Consider the following 23,623-nt stretch of genomic DNA (forward strand, 5'->3'; position numbering starts at 1 on the left):
TTTTTAGTATAAGTAAATAACAAATTAAAATATTTTTGAATGGAAGTGCAGAAATAAGATGAAGATTGCATATATGACAAGCAATAATGCATGAACTTCTGTTCAATTGTAAACTTATATTGTCTTATATTATCTGTCTTGTAGTTCGATAAAAAGCTACAGGAACAAAAAATGTGATGTATTTCCAAAGATGAGGGTTAGACAGAACCAAGGGCCACAAGCTTGTTATAGACACAGGCTGGCTCTCCAGGAGACTTGAAAAGAGCTTCTTTAATGACTTGGAGTAATTCAGCAGCTGGGCAAGGATGTAATTTAATCACGACGTGAAAGCTGTGTGCAGAGCCCAGTGATCTCATTACCAGAAGGAAATTCAGTATTGAGAGGAGACATTGTGGGAAATCCGTGTGAAGTCACTCTTATTATTGTAGTTTTTGGGTGTAAGATGCCTGTGGATATACCTGTCTCATGGGAAGTACTTGAAATTCCAATACCTAGTACTGGGTTGGTTGGGTAAGATTTTTTTGTGGTTTTGTTGGTTTTGGGGTTTTTTCTTGGTTGGTTGGGGTTTTTTTGCTTTGTTTCATGTCAGTGGAAATGAGACAGATGTTGCTCACTGTTGTTCTAGATAAAGAGTTTCAGCCACTGAGATTTTATTCTCTTGGCTGAAATTGTAAACTTTAATCAATGATTTGAATTGTTGGTGATCTCTGTGCTGTAAAGGTGAAAGTTAGTGAATATCGTAATGTTTTAAGGAAGTACAATCTGGTAAGATTTCTTCAAATTCAAAGAATGCTTCTTTAAGTAGTATAATATAAAGTGAAGGAAGTTGTTTAAGCGCAGTAAGTGTTGTTTTTATCACTAATATATCTTTAAATATGAATAGCAGACAAATTAAGAAATCATTATTTCCTTTACTTTGTTAAGAACCATTTAATTTCTTTATATACAGATTCTGAAGCTTAGTATATTTTGGCATTCCAATGATACACAGTTAAGTTTTGCAACAAAAACAATGCATTTTTTTGCTGAATTAAGGAGAGAATATGTAAAAGTGTTTTTAAACCTATGCTTACAAGGTACCATTTCCACTTGTAATCATTTTTACAGTAAAATAATACTGTTCTGCGAGCTACAGATTGTTATATGAAATCCTATGAAATATGAAATCCTATGATCCTATGAAATATTGTGTGATGGGAGAATTAGAATATTATGAAAAACAGGAGGAAAGTGTTGCCTTTCTATATAGGATAAATTTAAACCTCCTGTAAATGGCAGTTGATGCAGTTCATATATTTAAACATCACATTGTGTGCACCAAAAAGTAAGATGTAAATATAATTTGAACGGGACAGGATGAAAATGCTTTCCAGATAAAACTTCGTAAGAGCTTATAGTTTCTAGTAACTTGCTGTTATATCTTTGTATATTCCTTGAGTTTTTTAGTAAATATTTTTACTTTAACTCAAACAACTAAAATGTTCTGTTTTTTTTTCTTTACATAGCAGATGGTACGTGAACAATACACTACAACAACACCAGGCACTAGCCTAGAGAGGCCGAAGAATGAATACATCTACAAAATTGGAATTTATGGCTGGAGAAAGCGTTGCCTCTACCTGTTTGTTCTCCTCCTGCTTATCATCCTAGTTGTGAATTTTTCTTTGACAATTTGGATTCTTAAAGTGATGTGGTTTTCTCCAGTAAGTACCCTCCTTTAATTTTCCATTTTTTTTTTCATATTCTGTTTCCCTGCTGCATCACTTTACTTAATTCATATGTACATCAGCTTCTCTGTATGTAATAGATCGTTCTTTTTTCTTCCTTCTCAACTGTAATTTCTGGTTTCATTGGAAGTATATAAGAAATATATATCTTTGAACATATTTACTGATCTGTAATTCCCGTAATAATCTTTAAAATACTGCAGTTGATACCTTATCTTGAAGTAAATTCTAACCATTCTAAGATAATGTGTTTTACTGTTGTCTCATAGTTTGTGTTTAGTTTATATTTTATAAATCCGGTTTCTGTCATTTTATCTCATGCAGAATTCCTTAGTGTTAAAATATTACTGACATTTGCTGATTTTTCGTAGCTTCCTTCTACTGTTTATCAGCATCTAAAATGTAACAATTCATTTGCCCAATTAATTACAGTTCAGAGGTATTAATAGTTATCACTACTCTGTGCTTGAGGCTAAGCAGCTATATATTTAAATTTTTATAATGTAATTTAGCATGTAGTAGATTAAAGTATAACTTTCAGAAGTCTGCAAGATGTGGCTTTAGTCAGAATGTGATAAAATGCATCAGTGAATATTGAAGCTAAGGTAATTTGTTCCTACCATGCAGGTGTGATACACAGATGATGTGAGTAGACTTGCTACAAGGAAAACAATAGTAGTAAATTCCTACAGGTCTGCCCCTGCTGCTGTATAAAGTGCTATATTAAAGTTCCCATTATCAGTTGTCGTTATACCTCTGTCACTAAATTAAGGGCTTTTTTTCTTCATGGAAGCATTTCTGTACTCTACTTTCTCTTACTATAAAGTAGGTTAATTTTAAGTGCTGCTTACTAGTATAGTTACTACTGCTTGACTTCCCATCAAGTTTCTTCCTCCACATAAATTCTTTTCAGCACTGTAACTGTCATACAGATTACAATGCAGAACATCTTAGATCACATATAATTTTTCTGTTATGCAGTTCGCATGGAAAATGTGCACTTAGTGACTGCACATCATGAATCACAAAGAACACGAATAACTGTTAAAATTGTTTATCCGTGTGGCTCAGGTTTATATTTTTTAAGGAGTTTTAAAAATTATTTACTATTGGTTTGTTTTCGTTGTACAAAGCTGGGTATTTCTTCTCCAAAATCAGTCAGGTCTGAAAAACAGCATCAGAAGCTGCACTTGTAGAAGCTCCTGTCTCCTACTATTTGTCTCTGAGGAAGGCACCAAATGCCTTGATCTGCTGAGGCTCAGTGTCCTCCTGCCTCGGCATCGAGAGCAGTGAACAGCTCAAGCAGCGCGGGTTTACATTCTCCCACAGGGTGCAATATGAATTGGACGGTTATAAGAGTTTTCCAAATTCTCTGGTAAATAATCTGTATTTCTGGTTAGATAGCGACTTAACTGTAATGCCTTCGTTCATTTGGGATTTTAGGGAAATACCTATATTTCAGATAAATATTTAGCTGTAAGAGCATTTGTGCAAATTACACGTGTATGTAACAATCCTCAGCAAAAGTATGAGTGAGATCATTAAGAACAAAGAACTTTTTTTGTTGGGTATTTTTAATAGGGTTTATCTGTCAAGACAAGAGGTAACTCTGAAGATACCAGAAATATCATCCAGAGAAGCACTGCTAGCCTCTAAGAAAACTCTAAGAAAAAGTATATGGGTTAACTGCATGTTTAAAGTCTGGAAGTATAATTGAAGCACCATCAGTCCTTTCCTGTGTCTAAGGAAACATTGTTTGTAAAGAGTGAAGGTAACAGTCATAGAAATTACCAGCGCTATCATCAAACCCTTTTCCTCATGGAATTCAGCATTTATGCCTCCAAGTTTTTGGTTAGTGTTTGAAAAGGAGAGGTAACAATTTATTCTCAAGAATAAATTTTTAGGGTTCTTGAGTTCCAAGCTCGACAACTATTTGCTTTTTAGGAAATCTGTTGTTTCGTATGTATCCTGCTTATGCAATTAAACACACCCATTATTGGGAAGAGTTTTAAAGTAATTGCAAAATATTATCCTATGCAGTCATCAGTTATTTAGCAAATATTATTCTGTGAGCTGTGATAATACTTTTTACATTTATTAATTATGTGTTCTGGGTATATTATGTAGAAATTATACTACTTATTATGTTTAATATTAGTAATAGATATTGTATTTTTAGCTAATACTTTAAAAGTATTTGGTGCTAGTTTTTAAAAATGCAGTAAAATGTTATCCCTATTAACAATATTAGAATATTAATAGCTAATAAAATATTAACAACTTTTTCTCTGTAAAGTAATACAAGAAACAAGTTGTATTCTTTCTAAGGTTGATAAATATATTTAGAAAAAACATTATAAAGATTCTTAGAGGTATCTTTATAGTACAATTCTGAAGAGATTTTATGCTAAAAATACTTAACAGTGTTATAGTATCCATTTTTATTAGAAAAATAGTTTTGCAGTGTACTGCATAGGGTTATTGGTGCTTTAGTGATTGATCAGCATAGTGCTGTAGCACAACCCTTGTCATGAGCCTACTCAAAGCTGACAAACTTGTTATTTAGACCTTAAAGTTTATTTTATAGGATGATGTGGGTTTTTTTCTGTAAAGTATCCTTAAATCTTTCATTAATCACTTGCAGTATACAAAAATCACATGCTATGTCTATTCATAGATCCAGATTAATAATAATGAACTATGAAGAGAGTTTTAGCAAGATCTGGCATAGAATTAATCCATGCACATTTCTTCTGTCTCAACGCAAATAGACAGTGTGATAAATACTAGCAAACAAGCTAAAGTGATAAAGGAGAACGTGAACCAGATATAGACATGTTGCAAGACAAGTGGATTCTAATATCCTTGTAGAAATTTGGATGATGAAAGATGGAGACTTTTCTAAACTCCATTGTTTAAGAGACCTTCAGCATTAATTGAACATGACTAAACTGAGCAGAATTTTGTTTCATTTCAGAAAATCTAGACTAAAAGGGAGCAACCTGAACAGAAAATATATTTCTTTTCTCATACTACCCCAGTTACGTAACATATGAGCATTCTCAAGTTGTGTAGATTGATTTGCAGGTATCAGATATGCCTCATTTTTCCTTTTTTTCCTCCAGGAATCTGGAGGAAAGGGCTCTCGAGTTTTTGTGGGGGTGAGAGAAGAAAGCTGTTCATTCATTATATTCAGCTGTTTTAGAGAAGACAGGATCAAATAATTATGCCTTGAGCTTGGTGAATAAGATGTAATAGAGTAATTTAAAATTAGAATTAGTTTTTTATGAAAATTAGAAAGTTGGGGTGGGTGGGGGGGGGGGGAGGGAAGAGGTTGGGTTTTTTCCCTGGCCAAAACATATCAAAATTTTGCATGAAATGGAAATTCCAGATTTTGTTTTTAATGTATTGAGGCTTTCTGAGAACTAAAGGGGACTGCTAGTCCTAAGAGTGTAGAAACCGAGAATCTTCAGGGAATTATGGCTTCATCAGCACAAGGATGCCAGATAGGGTCTGGTAGGTCTGAAAGAGTGGATCTTTTAACATCCCTGACATCTGCTGAGAGGACTAACACGGCAGGGTGGTGGCAGTGAAGATCTCTAGAGGGTGTCACAGATAACTTCTGAGTGTGTCTACTGGACAATGCAAAAAGCAGCATAGAAGGGTTGAAAGCAAGGACAGGCTACAAAGAAGAAATTTGGAAACATTGTCTGGGCCAGGAAATGTGTCAGGCCTCCTGTGTCAGGAAAGCAAGAACTTAGCTTTAGTTAAGATTTAAAAGGGACAACAGGGTCTACAAGGTGGGCTGCATCCATGGGTGAAAAAATAACTGTCTGATTTTCTTGCAAAGTCACCCTCTGCCATGTTTGGAATGTTATGGAGACTGGGGAGATCCTCAGTGACTGGGGGGATGCAAGGGGACGCAAGTGTTGCACGTGTCTTCAAAGAGGCCAAAAGGAGAGTCGAGTAAATTATGGGCTGCTCAGCCTCGCTTCGGTCCCTGGGAAAATGGTGGAGCAAGTCCTCTCGGAAGACATTTCAAGGTCCAAGAAGGAGAACAGGGTAATGTGGAACAGTCAGCATGGATTTACCAAGGGTGAATGATGCCTGACCAATGTTATTACCTTCTATCATAAAATGTCTGGATTTGTAGGCAATGAGAGGGCACAAGATACCATTTACCTTGACTTTAGCAAGACTTTTGACAGTCTCCTACAATGTTCTTGTGCCCTAGTTAGAATATTACAGCTGTGAGTGGTGGACAACCAGACAAGTAAAAAAATATGGCTGGGTGGTCCGGCTCAGAAGGTAGTTATTATGTGTCGTACTCTACATGGAGGCCAGTAATAAGTGCTACAGGGGTCTGTCCTGGGTCCGGCCCTTTTTAACAACTTTATGAGTGATTTATAAGAGGGAACAGAATGCTTGCCAAGTCTTTGCAGATTATACCAATTAGAGTGTGCCATTCAGTACTTTAAAGGCTTGGCCTGACATTAGAGGAGCCTAGACAGGCTGCAGGAATGGTCCATCCTTATGAAATTCGAGGACAGAGGCCAATCCTGCTCCTAGAAAGGAAGAGCCCCTGGCACCAGCACATGCCGATTCTGCCTGGCAGGGGGCAGCTCTGTGGAGAAGACCCTGGGCACTGGTGGGCAGCAAGATGGGCATGAGCCAGCAGTGACCCTGGCAGCAACAGAGGCCAACAGCATCTTGAGCTGCCTGAACAGGACCAGAGCCAGATCATCTCCCTTTACACATCACTCATTGGACACGTGTATAATACAGCCTCCAGTTTTGAGCCTCCCAAGAGAAGACATATATTGACAAACTTTAGTATAGTTTTTGTTTTTAAGTTTTGTCTCCTGGTTGGCCATCTGATGTTGCTAAGACAGAATCTCCTTTTTGCTATAAATAATATTACACTAAGTATTTCCTCTGAAAAACTCATTATTAATCTTTCTTATGCTTCTGACAAAGAGAACAGAAATACTTCACAGGAAAAAATACATTCATTTCCTCTTTTACCTTGTCTTAATTCATTAAAATGACTCTGTAATTTTTAAATGGTCCACTGACTCTTAGCGTATAACATTTTAATTTCAAGTCCATCAGTTACACTAGACTAGATGCTATCATATGAGATGAAAATTCATCTTTCTAGACAGTATTAGATCCTAAAATATTTAACTAGTAAAATACTGAATGTATTGAATGCAAGAATATGTCTTACTCTTATATTCCTTTTCCAAATCGTTACTGTGGAGGAAGAGAAAGGAGGAATTTTAATACAGGAGTGCATCAACCCTGCTGAGCCCTGCAACCACTTGTTCTTAGTTAAAAGGACATCAGGACCTCCTCACATGGTTACTCTTTATCCTTGTAGACTTTATTCGTAAGACGGTCACTTTTGAAATTTTGGTTGTGTTCTTGTCCAATGGTGATAATTTGACTGCAAGAATATTAGTATACCTAGATCTGTTGGACAAGTGAGGCAGAATATTTGAGGATCTATATTTTGGGATTCGATTCTTAAATTATTTAAGTTGCTCCCGTACTAACTGCCCAATATACAAATTCCATATTGGCATGACTGTGCAAGGCTGCATAACTGGCAAACAATTTGGAAAAGCTGGACAGTGTTCAGCTAATCTGTATGATAATATTTTATACAACACTGAGCATATGAAAGCTTTATCAAGGTTAGCTGCTTGGAAGGAGGCATTAACAAGAGGCTTTTGGCAACAGGAGATCTTGTTCAGAAACCCCATGTTTATTCAGCTATATCATTCAAGTTATGCTGCATTATCGTAACACCAGAACAGCAATGTACCAAAGATTATTGCTAACTTTTTTAGCCTCTGAAGGTGGTACCCAGGTTTCCATGGACACCACAGCTGTCACGGTCTCCTGGAATCAGAAAGGTCAAGGCAATTGTCCTGTTTCATGTTGATTAGGACAGGCAGTCATGAAACAGGGGTGTTTCCCAGGATAACTAGTTGCCTTTCTCCAGTCCAGAGTTTGGCATGAAGGTTATTCTCTGACAAAAGATTGTAAGCACAGTATGAGTAGGAGGCAGATAGGTTGTTATAGTTTTAGATGCACTGTCAGTCAAACATGATTTGAATCTGCGCTCAATCCCATGTTCTGCCATGCATGTTAAACCTTACTTAGGTTTGAGTAACTAACAAGAGGAAAGTCAAGCCCTAATTCTAAGTCTTAGAATAGCCTGTGGATCACCTTATCATGACAAGAATGAACTTGGTACATGGAGGACCACAAACACAATGTCCAGTCTGTCAATGCGTATTCTAAGCGTGTCCTTCCTAAGAATACCACAAATCAGAGAATCATAGAATAGTTTGGTTTGGAAGGGCCCCTTAAAGCCCATCTAGTCCAACCCCCCTGCAATGAGCAGGGGCATCTTCAACTAGATCAGGTTGCTTAGGGCCCTGTCCAGCCTGGCCTTGAATGTTTAGCCTGCTCTTGTGCCTGCACTTCAGCTGGACATAAAGACATAGGCAATGAAAATTGGGAAGGTCACTGCACATTTAGGCTAGCCAGTCGTCTTTACTTGCAGTTTCTCTTTTATGCACAGCTGTTTCTGGTGCTGGAATAAATAGGACAGTTGCTACAGTTGGACAAACAAATACAAATGGGGTTTTCCAAATACTGTTAAGAGCAATTTTTTTCTTATGGCTTACTTGTAATTAGTGAATGCTCTGTATGTATCCATATACCTGTTCCCAGAAACTTTTATCACAGACATCACTCTGTTAATCTTCATGAGTTCTCATGGACAATAATTAATATAGACACAGTATTAAAAATAATTTTTAATTATTTTCCGAAGTTTTACATAAGACAATCCTAATTGATTTATGTTTAATTATATAAGAAAATGTTGAAAACTTAATGATATATAATCTTAAAGATTGGACTAGATGATCTTTTGAGGTCACTTCCAATCCCTAACATTCTGTGATTCTGTGATTAGTAGGCTGATAATTATACCCATCTAGATCTATAAATATTATATAGATTTTATAATCAGAAACTAACATAAACAACTATGTAAGCACATGAAAAGTTCTGGCACCAAAGATGGAATGGAAGTATGAAAAATATGTAACTATGAATGTGATGAATAAAGAAAGCAAAATTTTAACTGAAAATCAAGGAATACTTTCTGACAGTGAGACTTACCAGACTGTGTAATAGCATGCCTTGTTAAATTGGAGATGCCCAATCATTTGCAACATTTAAAACCAGACTAGACAGCAATAAAAATGTACAGTAAAGAACACTCTTTCACAGCAAGAGTTCTCCTTCACTGCAAAGACATACACTAATGAACTTGTACAGCCTTTCCATGCATTTTATCGTTAACAGTGTATGCTTCATGGAATTAGTTGTCAGTTGAGATTGTTACATTTGTAAATACTCAAATGAAATAAAACATTTATGTAATTTTTCCCGTATTCTTATCCTAAATTTTACTAAAATATTTTCATGTCAGAATAGCAATATTCCAGTTTCTATTCTGAATAATCCTGAACAGCTGTATTTTGCTATTTTTCCATTAAGTTAAAATAAAATTTGCCTCCAACTAGGCCACATTTATTCCCATTGTCTCTATCAGATGGTGTATATTTAAATATTTAATGTAAAAAGTAATAGCTGAAAAGAAAGATATTGCTATACTTATTGCAGAAAATCTGTTATCAAGGTAAGTGAGACTTCTCAGTACCATGATATATACTTACATATATATAATGTATTTTCTTATAGCATTTGGTTAACCTGGATTATTTTATGAATCAAATCGTGTATGTAAAAGAGTGTGGAAGAGTGCTTGTTTAAATGAAAAAAAAAAAAAAAGCAATAACTTTGCTGGTTTTGGAATAATTTATATTGATAAAGAGTTAAAAAACCTAAATACAGTGAGATTATAATGTACATGCAAGTTTAAGAACTTTGAATCAGTGAGCTCATAAGGGCTTCTCATTCTGCTTTCCTAGTTTTAAGTTCTATGTGGAAACTTAAACAAAGCTGCTTTTGGCAAAACTGCCAAAGGAAAACCAGATGTTCTGGTCTTATGATCTGACTACCATCTTATTTTCTGAGCCTTGACACAATCAGTAACTTTTTAACATTCGGCTGCGTGTTTTCCTGGGGTTTTGGTGTATATTTTTGCTCCCAGGAGCCAGGAGACCTGTTGTCCTGTAGGAAATAGGAATGATGAGTGAGAGACATGGAGAATTTTACAATTTGTGTGGTTCAGGAGTGACCTGAAAAAGTTCTCTGTCCATAAAACTCATTCTGTTTTTTCTAGGGCTATCACCTGACTTCATAAAAGAAGTTAAATCACCCTAAAGATTTTTTATGTATATTTAGATCATCATATACTCAACAACACTTTTACCAAAATTCACATACTCCAAAAAAATCTACTGTAGCATTTCTTAGACTAGCATAAGTTGACAGAGAATGGTTGAGGTTGGGGACACTGATGACAACAAATCAGCATTTCCATAATGTGAGACCCAGGGACTTCCCAGGTGCCCAAGTGCTCATGGCAGTGCTGCTGGCCCTCTCCTGCTCCAAAGCCACATTCCCTAGGAGTGCTGGCATGGGTGATGGGGGCATGCTGTCATGTGCCTACTCTACAGTTTAGTACCCAGAGTCAAGCCCAGCCTACTGAAATAACCACAATATGGAGAAATTTAACAGCTTGGGTTTAATTCCTATTTCTGTGCTCCATACACAAATAATTGCATATGTATTTGTGTACGAAATCCAGCCGCCTGGTCAGAAACTTTGTGCGGAGTTCCTCAACTGCCATTTTTCCATGTGGGACACAGAGGATGCATCAGTTTTGAGACTGAAACTGGAATGACCTGAGCCCGCCAAGCTCTGGTGGAAATCAGTGAGACAGAAAAGTCACCACTGTTCTCAGACAATGGCTGCTCAAGACATACGTTGTTTACATGGTTCATATGTCATGTTCCGGTTCATGTCTTGTCTGTTGTGTTGCAACTAATGAGTGCCTTCTGTTTGTTCCTGCAACATCCACCACAACAGGACCTCCATCCAGATTGAGACCTGTGAGCGTGATAAGATTAGGAAAGAACAATATAAATACTCTATAATAAATATAAATACTGTAAATATTAAATAACAAGCAGTTTCCCATTGAACAGACTCAACCTCTCATAATATTAGTCCAAGCTTAAAAATCCATTCTTCTAAAATGTAGAGATCTGGCTGCTCTCAGGAGTATTAATATTGAATTATACCTTTGGAGTTTTGCTGTTTTGTTGGTTCTTTCTTACCCAACACAGAACCTGTGTTTCCGTGTAGGCTTTTCATAGAGGACCAGTATGTAGAAGATGTGCAGAGTCAGAACGGAATGTATCACTCCTCAAAAGAATCGTACAATAGCCTGTGTCTAAGCTGTACCACCATTTTTGTTTTCCTTGATGTAAACTAACAAGAAATCCAGTGGTTTCTATGATCTTTTACAGGTCTTCAAAGACTTTGAGATATTTAATAAATATCTTACTAGTAGCCTTACAACTGTTTTTACAAATCCCCAAGCCTGTGAATTCTAGAAGCACCTGACCCCTCCTGTGATTTCTTCCATTCCTTTTTATCTAGCATGTTTTTTCCTACTGTTAGTCCTTCACCTTAAGAAACCTACCTGCACTGGCCACAGAACTAAATGGAAAATCTTTACATTCTTGATTCCTCAAAGGCCTTCCACAGTTCCATGTCAGATCTTCGTGCATTTACCTCCTTTAATGACCCAACCCCCACATCACCTGTTTTATCTGTTCATTTTTTGTTCTAACAGTTGTTCTTCTTCCTTTTCAGTAAGCATCCAGGTGACGACTTCTTATATATTCTCTGTACATCTTACAATGGTCTCATGTATTTTAAGATATTTATTTTTCAGCTTTTAAAATTTCTTCCAGTTAAAAGCTGTCTGTGCCTCAGTATCTGCTCAGACAAAATGACTATAAGAACTCATGTTTCTCTATACTGAAATTGTCTAATATGTAGCTCTACCAACTGCTTACTGAACTTTTTTAGATATACATTTCTGTATACAGAAAGTTGTGGGGAAAATGTATTTTATGGAAGTGTAATAAAAATAATAAAGAATGAAAATGCAATTGAGTAAAAACTCCTCAGTTACCTGTGCTGAGAAATATGTGAATTCCCCTAAAACTTTCTCCTGACTTTTTATGTTGAAAAATCTATTTCAGGAGTGCAGAACAGTTTTAGTTTTCAAAATATTCTTGTTTCATCTTTAACCAAACAAAAAGTGTACTATCTTTGAAAATGTGGGATCAGGTCCTACCTACAGACTAGGGCATGGATTGGAAATTGTCAAAAATTCTGAATGTAATGTGGTAGGAATTGCAAATAGCTCTAACCCTTTCCAACTTCGTATTTCATTTCTTTGTCATTGATGTTATTGTTTTAGGTATATTGTATCATTAATTTATACAAACACATGTTAAGCTATCAACTTGTTGATGTATAGAATATATTTATGCCATTGTTTTAAAGACGATATTATTTTCAGTGCTAGAGTAGAGCTTGCTGTGATAGGGAAAATTGAAGAAGTGTTTTCTGTTTTGCTTAATAAGACTTAGAAAAATGCACTTATCAATAATATCACTAGAGAATTGTCATAGTAGATGATTATATTTTTATGTGTAAAATCTCTCTGGTCACTATAAATATTTGCACCATGAATAAAAATATGGTCATGATAGCATTTGGTAGACGTAACCAAAACTCTGCTTTTAGACCTTATTTAATCAGTAATACTAAGATGAGAGAAAGGCTGGGTAATTCAAAGTGAGGCTGGGTTGTTACTTAAGATGATCTGTCTTTCACTGCAATGTACTGCAGTGGTTGACTTTTAATATGATCATATCATTTTAAAATAAATTTGCTTGATAGCTGCAAAACAAAACATAAGGTAAAGTATTTAGGTCATTCGTTTTCACACAGAGCTGTAGACGTCCTCAGCAGTGCTTTGTGAGGGCTGAAACGTCTCTTTGTCCTTTTTCCATCTCACATTTTTGTCATCTTGACTATTTAGACAGTAAATTCTGTCAGGATTGAGATGCTTGTCACTGTGTGCTTACAGAAGGCGTAGAGCACTGAGACCATAAGATGAAATGTTCCCTAGTACAAATGATAGGATTTACAATATTGAATCAATACATAGTCTGTGTTATCATATACACCATGCAAATATCCCTGATTCCTCACAGTAGTTCAAGAAATAAACATTATGCACTGTTGTTCAGCAGAAACTCTTTTTCACAACTTCTACAAATCAAAGAAAAATATTTCATTCCATTATTTAACTACGTTGCTTAACTATAAATGTTAATACAATGAAATTAATTAACCAATTTATTAAAACTCAAATCCTGAACAAATACTTGTAACAGTGGGAGAAGCAATGCATTTTTCTAATCTTGAGTAAATCAGTCACAGAAGTTGTAATGCCAGATGTAATGGTATTTTTATTAGCAGAGTATTATCCAGCTTTGAAATGTCTGTCTGTGCAGCACAGAAACAGATAGAGAATTTGGTCCTTTGCCAAACAAGGAAACAAAGCTGTAACTAAAGCTGTTTTGAGAAGCTATTTTTTCCTCTTTAGTAATACATGTTGTAATTAATATCGTTATTTAAGAAAGTCTGTTATTCTATATATCAGGACAAAGAGGAGCTCAAAATTTCTTGGAAGCATGCATCTTAAATATGAATCCTGTCTTAGGAAAGAAATCTCATCTAAACAGATGGTAATGGTATGATGAATTTGCATCTTTCATAGACATTTCCTTACAAACCTGTTGCATTCAAGACTGCCATCTACTTTTCTAGATCGTGGAATATTACCTACCCACTTTCTAGTCATATCCGCAAAGAGTGTTTTAGTCTGTCCAGCCCTAAAGCCAGCTGAGACCTACTTCTATGCTGGGAGTGCTTGCAGTTGCTACGGCTCTGATTTGACCAATGTCTTTGACAGAAAAGACTCTGCTGTTGCCTAAGTAAGAGGAGTCTGATAACCTTCTCTGCCTGAGCCCAGGAAATAGAGTCCTTGCAACAGAAAATGAGATGAGGCGTCAGTAATGTTATTATACCAAGCACGTACTTAGCTCCAAAATAGATATTGTAAGTCAAACAGAGGGTTTCATCAGATTCATTACCAATCCTGTTTTGCTGATTGCTCTTTAACAATCTCAACCCACAGCCCTATTATCTCAATGAAACAGTATGCTCTTGTTTGCAAAGCAAGTTCTCTAAATAGTAGTTGCTGCAAGAAGTACTGCAGTGAAAGCCCCGTCTGTAAAGCCATTAATTGAACTAGCTTTGGGGCACAACAAATGATACCTTGGTCTGAGCTTGCCAAAGTCTTTCCCTAGGCTGGCCTAAAAGTAGAGTGTAAGTATCCTGTAAGTAAGTAAAGGTGTTATCCGAGTGGAAATGCTGCATCCTATCTATTCTGAAGTTAATATCATTATTGGTTCCAATCAGCAATTACAGTATGTGTACACTTCTACTATTTGGAAAATTTGAATATTCAGGTAGCAGGTATTCCAAATCAAACATGCTATTAACTCCTGAGTCAGGAGCTAGTTCAATGCGAGCTGAATGCTTGAATAAATTTAGAGACTTTATTGCTGGAACCATGCTAACATATGGATATGCCTGTCTTTCCAGCATTTGTTCTCTCCCCAAAACAGGAAAATACACATCTTCCTGTGCAGCTACTAGCTGATACATAGACCAGGTGTTTAATTTCCATTTTTAAGAGGAGTCTGAGGACTGGAATTGCTTAATGTGAAAAGGTGCAGAAACAGTGGTGATATAAGAACAGTTGTTGATCCAATACAGGAAGCCCCCACCTTGATCAGTTTTTGTGTTGGTATAAAATGCGCAAGCTACAGTTATTGATTGAATTTAGATGATTAGAAATACTCATCATAAATTGAATGAATCTTCCTTGTCCTCATCCTAATTTCTAAGGACCATATGCCTACAGCAGCAGACATCTACATTATTACATTGACTTGGGTGATAAATCCCAAATATATCATCTGATGCTCTTTTGACTCCATAAGTCACAAACAGCATGAGGCTCTGCTGCCTGAGAGCAAGTCACTGTGAGCACAAGAGCCCTACAGCTACAGCTGCTTACTTCCACTCTTGGTAGTCCCACAGCAATGTGCCTCTCTTTCCAAGTGACTTTCCTGCTCCTGAGACAGAGCAGCAGGTCCCACTATGACAACAGGTGAAAAAGGGAAAGGTCTTGCATCTTGTTTTAAGAAGACAGGTCTTTAACACTAGCTATACCAATCCTGTCAAACTTGCTTTATCCAGTCTTGCCTGTATTTTCCTCAACATAGATACTCATAGCCAGAAGAAGGCAGCCATACCACCAGACCCAGCAGTATGGCTTTTGGAACTTTTTGGTCCTGATGAAAGACTTGGTCCTTCCATAGCTCTCTGAAAGAAACTTAAGGACCTATCCACAGTTTGTGGACATACTGCAATTCTCTACTGGCTTCATGGAGAAAGGAACTACTTTTTTCAAAGGAAAAATATTTTACATTTGTTTTGTCTAGAGCCTAAGAGAATGATAACTCATCCAAGATGCTCCATCCAGGTGCTCCACAGCACAATTAATCTTGCCTGGGATTCTGGTAGTGGTAGCTACTTGTTTCAGGTGGTTTGGAGTATCCCTACGTAGACAATTTGCTGAATAGCTGTCAAATATCCTTTAGACCATGATTTCTGAATCAAAGAGCCTTTTGTTGAGCTTTTATGAGGCTTGAACCCACACCAAGAGCTTGAATTCCTTGTAGAAGGCCTGGTCTCTGTTTCTACAAGCACTTACCTCCTCAAAAGCATTTTCAAATGATGAAGAATGCTTCTTCTGCAGTTGAAGACATCCTGTTACTCCAATTAGAATACACCTAGCAGTTTTGAAATGAAGACTGGTCATACCTTTATGAACATTAATGCTAAATTGCATCTTTGGTGCATAAGGGTTTGGCAGCTGCCAGTAGTTCCCATGCCAGTAAACTCCTTGCAGCAATAGCAAAATCTGCTTAGTGTCTACAGAGAGACCATTTCATCCTCCTCTTCTATACAGTTCGGTCTCTGCCTCACTGGGAGCTTTGAGTGATTAGAAAATACTGATCTTGGGGTTATATGCACAACAATGTGTTACAGCTCAGGGCCAAGCACACTCAAGCAGCAGCATCAGGATAACAAGAATCCAGACTGGCCATACATCCTCTATGTTTAATGAAGCTTTTTTTTTTTTCCCCTAAAAAATAGTTGATTGTATAACTGCATCAAAGTTCATGTCTAACTGATATTTGGACCCTTTCCTACAGTCAATAGAAATATTTTTACTCAACAATTAGAATAGGAACAGAATTGGATCCTTGAAACTGAAAGCATCAAGGTTGTTTCTCACTGAGGGAGTCGCAATACTCAGGAAATAATATCTGGCTTCTCCTAAATGGTAATGTAAGAAGCATAGTGGTTGTTGAGAGAACATTATGTGCAACTATTATACTCCTCCTTTTATGGAACCTATCATTGGATCTCAGTGCATTAGGGTAGTTGTTTATCCTAAATCCCTCTCTTTTATATTCCATGTAACTTCAATTTGCCAATTATAAACAGGAGATAATAGAATTTCCCTATCTCACAGTACTGCATAACTCAGTACTTTTGAAATCTTGAGGTGCTCAAATATCATGGTGCTAAGGAAATGATAATTGTTTACAGTCACAATGGTAATAGAAGTGAGGTTCATTATATGAAATCCACGTTTTTGTTGTTCTCGTGCACGTTACAGAGTTTATCTGTTTGTCATCACAGATAGTCACTTATGCAAGTAACCCAAGTCTAAATTTCCATATGTTTTTGCACTTGCCAAGTGGTCAATGAGAATGGATAACGAGGCTCTTATTCAAATATGTGAGAATATGAGCTTTGCGTCCATGCTTAAATGAAATATTTGATGAAGAAAATAGGACATACTTGAGAACATACTTATACAAAATAATCCTGAGTGATATGACTGGATTTGCTGAAGAATAAGAACTTATTTATAAGTTGAAGGGCTAAGTTTTGTGACATGGCAGATTATTCTTGATGTCAATGACATTCCTTTGTCTATATGGCATTTTTAGAATAATCATTGTTGAAAAATCTGAATCCATTAGAAAGTGTATGCCAAGTAAATGGAATAATCTTCTTTTTCAAAATCAATTATAGTTTTTTTGCCTCTACTAAGAATTTATTCCTGGCAAAGCCGAAGGCAGGATAGAGACTGCCACCCTGGGGTTTTCTAATTTTCCCCAATCTGCTTCGGAGCAAGAATCAATTGCTACTTCTTCCTCTGCCTTCTTAAATCTTAGTATCATTTTTATGCTTACTCTACAATAGACTGTTTATTTAGTTCCTTATGTTCCAAGAAAAATATGCAAACTGTGTTTAAACCTGATGGTTAATATAATGTACTTTCATCAGATGAGAAAAGGCATGAGATCAGAGCTATAATGAGATTCCTAAATTTAGTTAATTAAATGAGACCCATTGGATAGTGTTCTTTCTTTAGAATATCCTGATATTTCATGTCATATTTTTTCAAAAGTGTTTATTTTAAAACATTTATGTATTTATGATGTTGAAGTGATCTTTGTTTTGTATTACAGGTTAGAAAAAAACTGTCCATAGTCTTCACTGGAAAAAAACATATTTCTAAATCACTAAGCCTCAGAACTGTGATTAAAAAAGCTATAAGGGGCTCACCATAGGTGTTATTTTAGTTTTGCCTCATGAGATATCAGTATATACTAGATACTTTTTAAAAGCTTTGCAATGGTCTAGAATTTTGAAATTGTATCCACTTTCACTGAGAAAAGTCAGTACATTATGTATTTCAGAGCAGTTAAATAATTGACACTGAATAACAGATTCTATAAATTGCTGTTCTAAAAGCCTGTTTCCTGAAATAAATCCTTGCTGAGGACGAATTGCCAGTGGAGTGAACTGCTGACATGAATATTTCTTACCTTATGGAATTCAAGCAAAGCTTCTTTCTCCCTTTGTCCCTCTTCAAGCCTGTTGAAAGAAACCAGCTACAGCTTTTCTTTGAAGGATAGCTAAACATATTATTTGCATTATATATGTATATATAAAACATATGTTTAATCTCACTGGGGAGAACATACCACATTTGAAAATAACTACAGTCTCTTAAAGTTGCAACTTTTTTCAGTGATGGGCATAATTCATTAGATGAACAGGTTATTGATATATCATCAGTGGCCTGTGATGTATCTCTTCTTCTCTGCTTGTATGGAGAGTAACCCAAAAAATATTTGGAGGGGAAATAACTTTTGGATTTATTGTTTATTAATTAGCCCTCCCACATATTACTTGTAGTTTGAGGCTGTTGACTCAAAATATTTTCATGTGTAGCTGAACTGTAAGGCTGCAAAATTTTTACCAAGTTTTCTCTCACTTTGTATAGCAGGGGGAGGGGTGAATCCTTTACAAATTAGCTAAATAGCTGTGAAATACCTTGCAGCTGGAGCTTGCAGGTCCTCAGATGTACTTACTCTAGTAATTCCTCACTCATTTTTCGCATTATCAATTCTAGGAAACATTGAAAAAAAAGATAAGATATGGCCTGGAAAGCACAACTGGGCTAAAATCAGGAGGGAGCAACTAAGAGAGAATAAGGAAGGTACAAAAACTCACAAGCAGGTGAAAGAGAAAAAAGGAGATGATAGTGTGATAGATTAGAGAAGAAAAAAAATAAACCAAGGACTGAAAAATGTAATTAAAAGGAAGAAGTAATTACTGAAAATAGAAGCAAATAAAAGTATTACATTCCTTGTAAAATACATTATTGATAAGATAAACCTTGAGGTGTTAACATAAGGTTTGTTTTATGTGAGTACTTACATGTAAACGTTTATTGTTCATGACACTTTTAGAAGGCAAGTACAAATTGTATTTTACCACAGCAAATACAGATGCATTTATTTTTAAGGTAATGACTGTAATACTGTATTTTTATATTAAAAAAAAAAAAGCCCACCACTTTAATAACTTTTTGTTTTTTCTTGAAAGCTACAATTTGTTAAAGAAAATACTGGAAGAAACGATGAATTCTCAAAATTTCAGGTGCATTAGTGTCTTTATTGATAGGCTGGAGGCGGGCAGCTCTGGAAATTTCCAGTTTATGAAAAGAACAAAAACTAAATGCTGGAATAATAATAAAATGTGCGTAATTCTTGCATCTTCTCCTCAGACTGGAATGGGTCACCTGCGTGTTACAAAAGAAGGCCTTCGTCTGGAAGGGGAGTCAGAATTCTTATTCCCTCTTTATGCCAAAGAAATCCATTCTCGAGTGGTAAGCAGATAATCTTTCAGTAATGCTAAAATAAAATTAATGTACTTCTGAACACTTGAATTTAGGCAAAGTCCATACACCTATCATGGAAATAAATATATGTGTGTGCGTATGTGTATATGTGTGTATATAAACATATTGTTCCCTACTTTATAAGCGTGATCGCTAGGTTGCTGGTCTGATACTATGGCAAAATTAACATTTTTCTCTTAGGCATGCAATAAGAAATATCTCAAAAAGGAATAATAAAGGTAAGTGATGTATGTATGTAAGGTATGTAAGTGATGCTAAAATTTTAGGAGTATGTAGAAAATTGTTTGTTATTTTTACTAAGATTATTTTTTAATGCAGGCTTCCCTATGAAACCGCTTGTTGTGTTTGTTTATCCATTCCAGAATAGTTTAAATATCTCTAAAATTAATGGATCTTTTTGGAAAAGTTAGAATTTTACTAATAAGTTCAGTTTTTGTCACTTCTAGAACAATAGACGTATGATATCTTTATTTATGTATACAAAATATACAAGACTAAAAGGGAATATTTAGGATTGAATGTTTTTTTACATAGACAGAAAATATTATTATTGGGCTAAAAAAAGAATAACATACTTGGTCAAAGAAAATATTTATCAATAAAAAGAAAGAAAATATTTATCAAGCTTCGAAACATCAAACTAACTTCAAAATAGCCCTGAGAATGGGTATGGTATGAAAGATTTTTATTGAAGTACAGTGTTTAGAGGAAGAAAGAGAGAAACTGAATTGGTTTTTAATTATCCAGGTGAACTCTGAAACTTACTCAGTATTTCCAGTAGCAGGAACAGCTCCTTCTCAGATGGTGAAATTCCATTGCTAAATCTATATTTCCATTTTGTTTCTTATGCTGTATTCTTTTCTGCCTCGTAGGCAGTGGAAATACTATTTATGTCTTTTAGTGGCTTTCCCTAGAGGTTGTTTATCCAATAAGACATGTACCATTTTAGGACCAGCATAGCTAATACTTAAGAACTCCTCCTGTCCCAAAAAATCATTGTGCAGTGTTAAGCTACATTTTGTGTTCTTTTAATATTCCTTCCAGCTCTTAATGTATTTAGCACAATATCGGAACAAAGAGGTGTGGCAGCATCTAGTATAAGCTTAGCTGTCTAATGACCCATTGTGATCAGTAGTAGCATGCATTAATTAGAGCCTTCGGGCTACTGTATATCTCTGACCCCTATGAACTGATAATCCATCAGATTTTTTGTTTGTTTGCCTGCTTTTTAAAAATATTTGAGCTCTCTAGAGGCTTCATTGCCTCTAGCTTGATCTCCTGAGTGCCATCTATGTATTTATTCTCATAAAGTTGCTTATTTGGTATGATTTCTTTCTCTAAGTTTTTCTGTTAAAGAATTGGGGCACTCACAGCTACCAGAGCAGCTTTCTCCCTTGCCTGACTGGTGTTCCCCTTGCAGTCTCCTAACAGCTTTTCTCACCTAATGAGGTCTCTAAAGTGCTAAGAAAATATGTGGCAGAAAATCTACTTGCTGTGCCTCATCTCTGGAGCCTATTACAAGTTTATGCCTTCATTATGAGTCCAACACACAGTTATGGGCAACACTGTTGCATCTTAGCTAATAAATATTCATGGAAAGATAAAAGATGGGCATTTATAAATATGTTACTAGATTTTAATTAGTCAACAACAGACATGTGAAAGCTGCAGGTGTAGAATACAGTTTATTTGCATTTCCATTTGATATCACAAATTACTAATTTATTTTTCTAAATCAACCAACAGCAGACAAGTAAGTGTAATAAAGATGCCCCGATTTATGGGTCATTTAGCACATGAACTTAAATGTAATATATTTATCTGATCTTTGACCTTTCTTTTCTACTTCATACTAACTTATTAACATTAATATTCAATCTGACACACTGCTTACTTTTTTCCTAAGACTTTTCATTATTCATGTTAATTCTGTTAGCTTTCACTTTTTCCTGATATAATTTACAATATATTTTGCTCACTTAGTGACTTCTTTTGAGATAGCCTGTCTTCCTGCTTGTAAGATACCTTTTAAAAAAAACCAAAACATATGTTGGATTCCAAGTTGTGTATTGTTTCTATAACTGTTATTAGATAAGTGTTTGTAGCAAAATTCCACACGTAAAATTCTCAGGTTCTCTTATACTCTAAGCATTAAATTACGATGGGAACATGACATGGGAGGGATTTTCAGTGATTAGCCCTTCAAGGTGCTGCATAGTCTCTCTTGAGTCCAGAAAAAGTACCAGAAGCCATATATGTGAAAGAGACTGATCTTAAGAAGATTCCACTAGTTAAAAACTCATTAATCTAGGAATGAGCATCCCCTCTGAGGTTTCAAGCAGCTTAATAATACCCTCTTCATATCACATGTTACCTGATACTCATGTAAGAAACTGAGATCTGCTTAGGCACTCTTATCGGTTACTAGGTTCCTGTCCTTTAGATATAAAGTATGTTTTAGTATGAAAGCACCTGTACTGCAAAAAACTTCCTCCCCTCTTTTTAGATCTGCCCATGTGGCTCAATTGGCCGATTCAAATGAATGTGATCAGACCTTTTTTACCCCAGGTTATCTTCTGATACTTAAAATCAAGTAAAGATAATGGCCAGTATGATCTCCCTGAAAATCATCTGCATTTAAAGATAATTAATGTGGTAAATTGAAGAAAAACACAAGAAGAGCCCACTCAGTGCACTCCTCACAAACTTTTGGGGCACTTCCAAATGACCCCTGCCAGATCTCTTGCCGTGAGCCTGTTTCACTGCTGTCCATAAATCGGGTCTGACAGAGCAGAGGGCATTTAGGTCTTTCAAAACAGTTACTCATCTGCTCTTCAAGACAAGGAGCAGTTTGGAGAGGCTCCAATGGGCCTGAAATACAGAGAGTTTGAGTTGGAGGGTCTGGGAATAAGTAATGGAAATTGCATCACCTGGAAGGAGTTGAATAAGCACAACACCCAAGTCATGAGTTAACACCAGGGGATGTTTTGGTGAAGTAATTCCTTGCTGGCTGCAGTCTAAGAATGACATGAAATTTTGAACTGCCTACCCCAGCTAGTCTGGATCGTCGTAGGGGTGAATGAAGATACTGACTACACCTGCTTGACGTGCCCAGGCTTACTTAAGTAGCACAAAGCAATGAGTAGGCCTGAGGCTCTGCAAATGTCCCAGCTGTGATGCAACCTGTGGGGAGAGTTAAACTGAATGCGAGTGCCATTGCTTTGTGACCTGCAGGTGTTTTTGTGTACTGGGACACCAGATATGGAAGAGCGCAGGATGTGTTAGCCTCAAGTCGTGGTGCAGGGATGTGGACAAGCAGGTGATACTGTTTAGTCTGTTGTTATACTTCTGTCATCCTTCTGAGTGCAGGACAGGGAGACAATTTAATTTAGAGTGACACTCTAATCTATACTGTCACCTGTTAGAGTCAGCTTTGAGCTACTCAGCGTCCCACTTTTGTTATCACCCACTGTCTGAGTTTTCTTGCCGGGAGATCAGTGCCAGGTACCCAAATCAAGCTGAAGCGTATAGGCTGCATTGAACGTTGAGGAAGCAGAATGCAAATGCATGTTTCTCACCAAGTTAGTATGACAGTATAAATTTTCAAAGTGGGGTACTCTCACTTTAATTAAATGTCTGTCTTAAATGTCTCACTTCAATTAAATGTCTGTCATACAATTGTGTATTGAAATATAGTAAATCTAGTACTTAAACATTTTTGCCAAATGATAAAATGTTAGCAACCATGTTAATTGGGCCGAAAACACAGACCTTGCTTACCCAAAGTATTCTCTATAATTTTTTTTTTTTCTTATTTTAACTCTGATATAGTTGAAGTAATAAAAAAATCTCTGCCCAAATTATTTGATGACATCTGTGGATGGTTTGTAGCTGCAAAGCTATTTCAGTGACTGAGTTAATACAAACACTAGACTAAATTTTTTAAATTGTTGACAATTCTAATTACCGTGCTCTATCTGCTTTTTTTTTTGCTCTACACTTCAGGACTCATCACTGCTTCTCCAGTCTACTCACAATGTGACTGTAAATGCTCGCAATTCAAATGGGGAAGTCACAGGGAGATTAAATGTGGGTAAGTCTAAGTGATTTTTCCTTGTTCACTGTTTTGGAAACATTGTAATGAATATTTGCAAGGAACATTTAAGGATATAAAGCACTATGCACATGATTTTTTTTTTTACTGCTGTGGTCAGATTTGAGTAGTCCAGCTGCCACTCAATATGAACCAACAATATATTTTCAGTTTCTCAGTTAAGCATTAGTTCTGTAAATATTTAAAGCACTTTTTTATTGCAGAGTCGTACAAAAGGTCACTGCAGAAGTTACTCTTTTTCTTGTGTAAATATCAGTTGATAGTTGTGAATCATTT

The 23,623-nt window shown here is 36.0% G+C and overlaps 1 protein-coding gene across 14 annotated transcripts in view; it reads left to right on the forward strand.

Moving 5' to 3' along the window:
• SGCG (sarcoglycan gamma) overlaps positions 1 to 23,623 on the forward strand; it is a 133,748-nt gene that overhangs the window by 64,507 nt on the left and 45,618 nt on the right. For 8 of the 14 annotated variants that reach the window (XM_065050034.1, XM_065050106.1, XM_065050040.1 and 5 more), the window contains 3 exons: positions 1,506 to 1,703; positions 19,099 to 19,200; positions 23,239 to 23,326. In XM_065050034.1, the coding sequence (XP_064906106.1) occupies positions 1,509 to 1,703; positions 19,099 to 19,200; positions 23,239 to 23,326 (385 nt within the window). In that variant the 5' untranslated portion in view covers positions 1,506 to 1,508. The remainder of the gene's footprint in view (positions 1 to 1,505; positions 1,704 to 19,098; positions 19,201 to 23,238; positions 23,327 to 23,623) is intronic. The other 6 variants (XM_065050056.1, XM_065050127.1, XM_065050064.1 and 3 more) reach the window with 1 other exon arrangement.

This window comes from Columba livia, chromosome 1 (assembly GCF_036013475.1).
Source record: "Columba livia isolate bColLiv1 breed racing homer chromosome 1, bColLiv1.pat.W.v2, whole genome shotgun sequence".
Lineage (NCBI taxonomy): Eukaryota > Metazoa > Chordata > Aves > Columbiformes > Columbidae > Columba > Columba livia.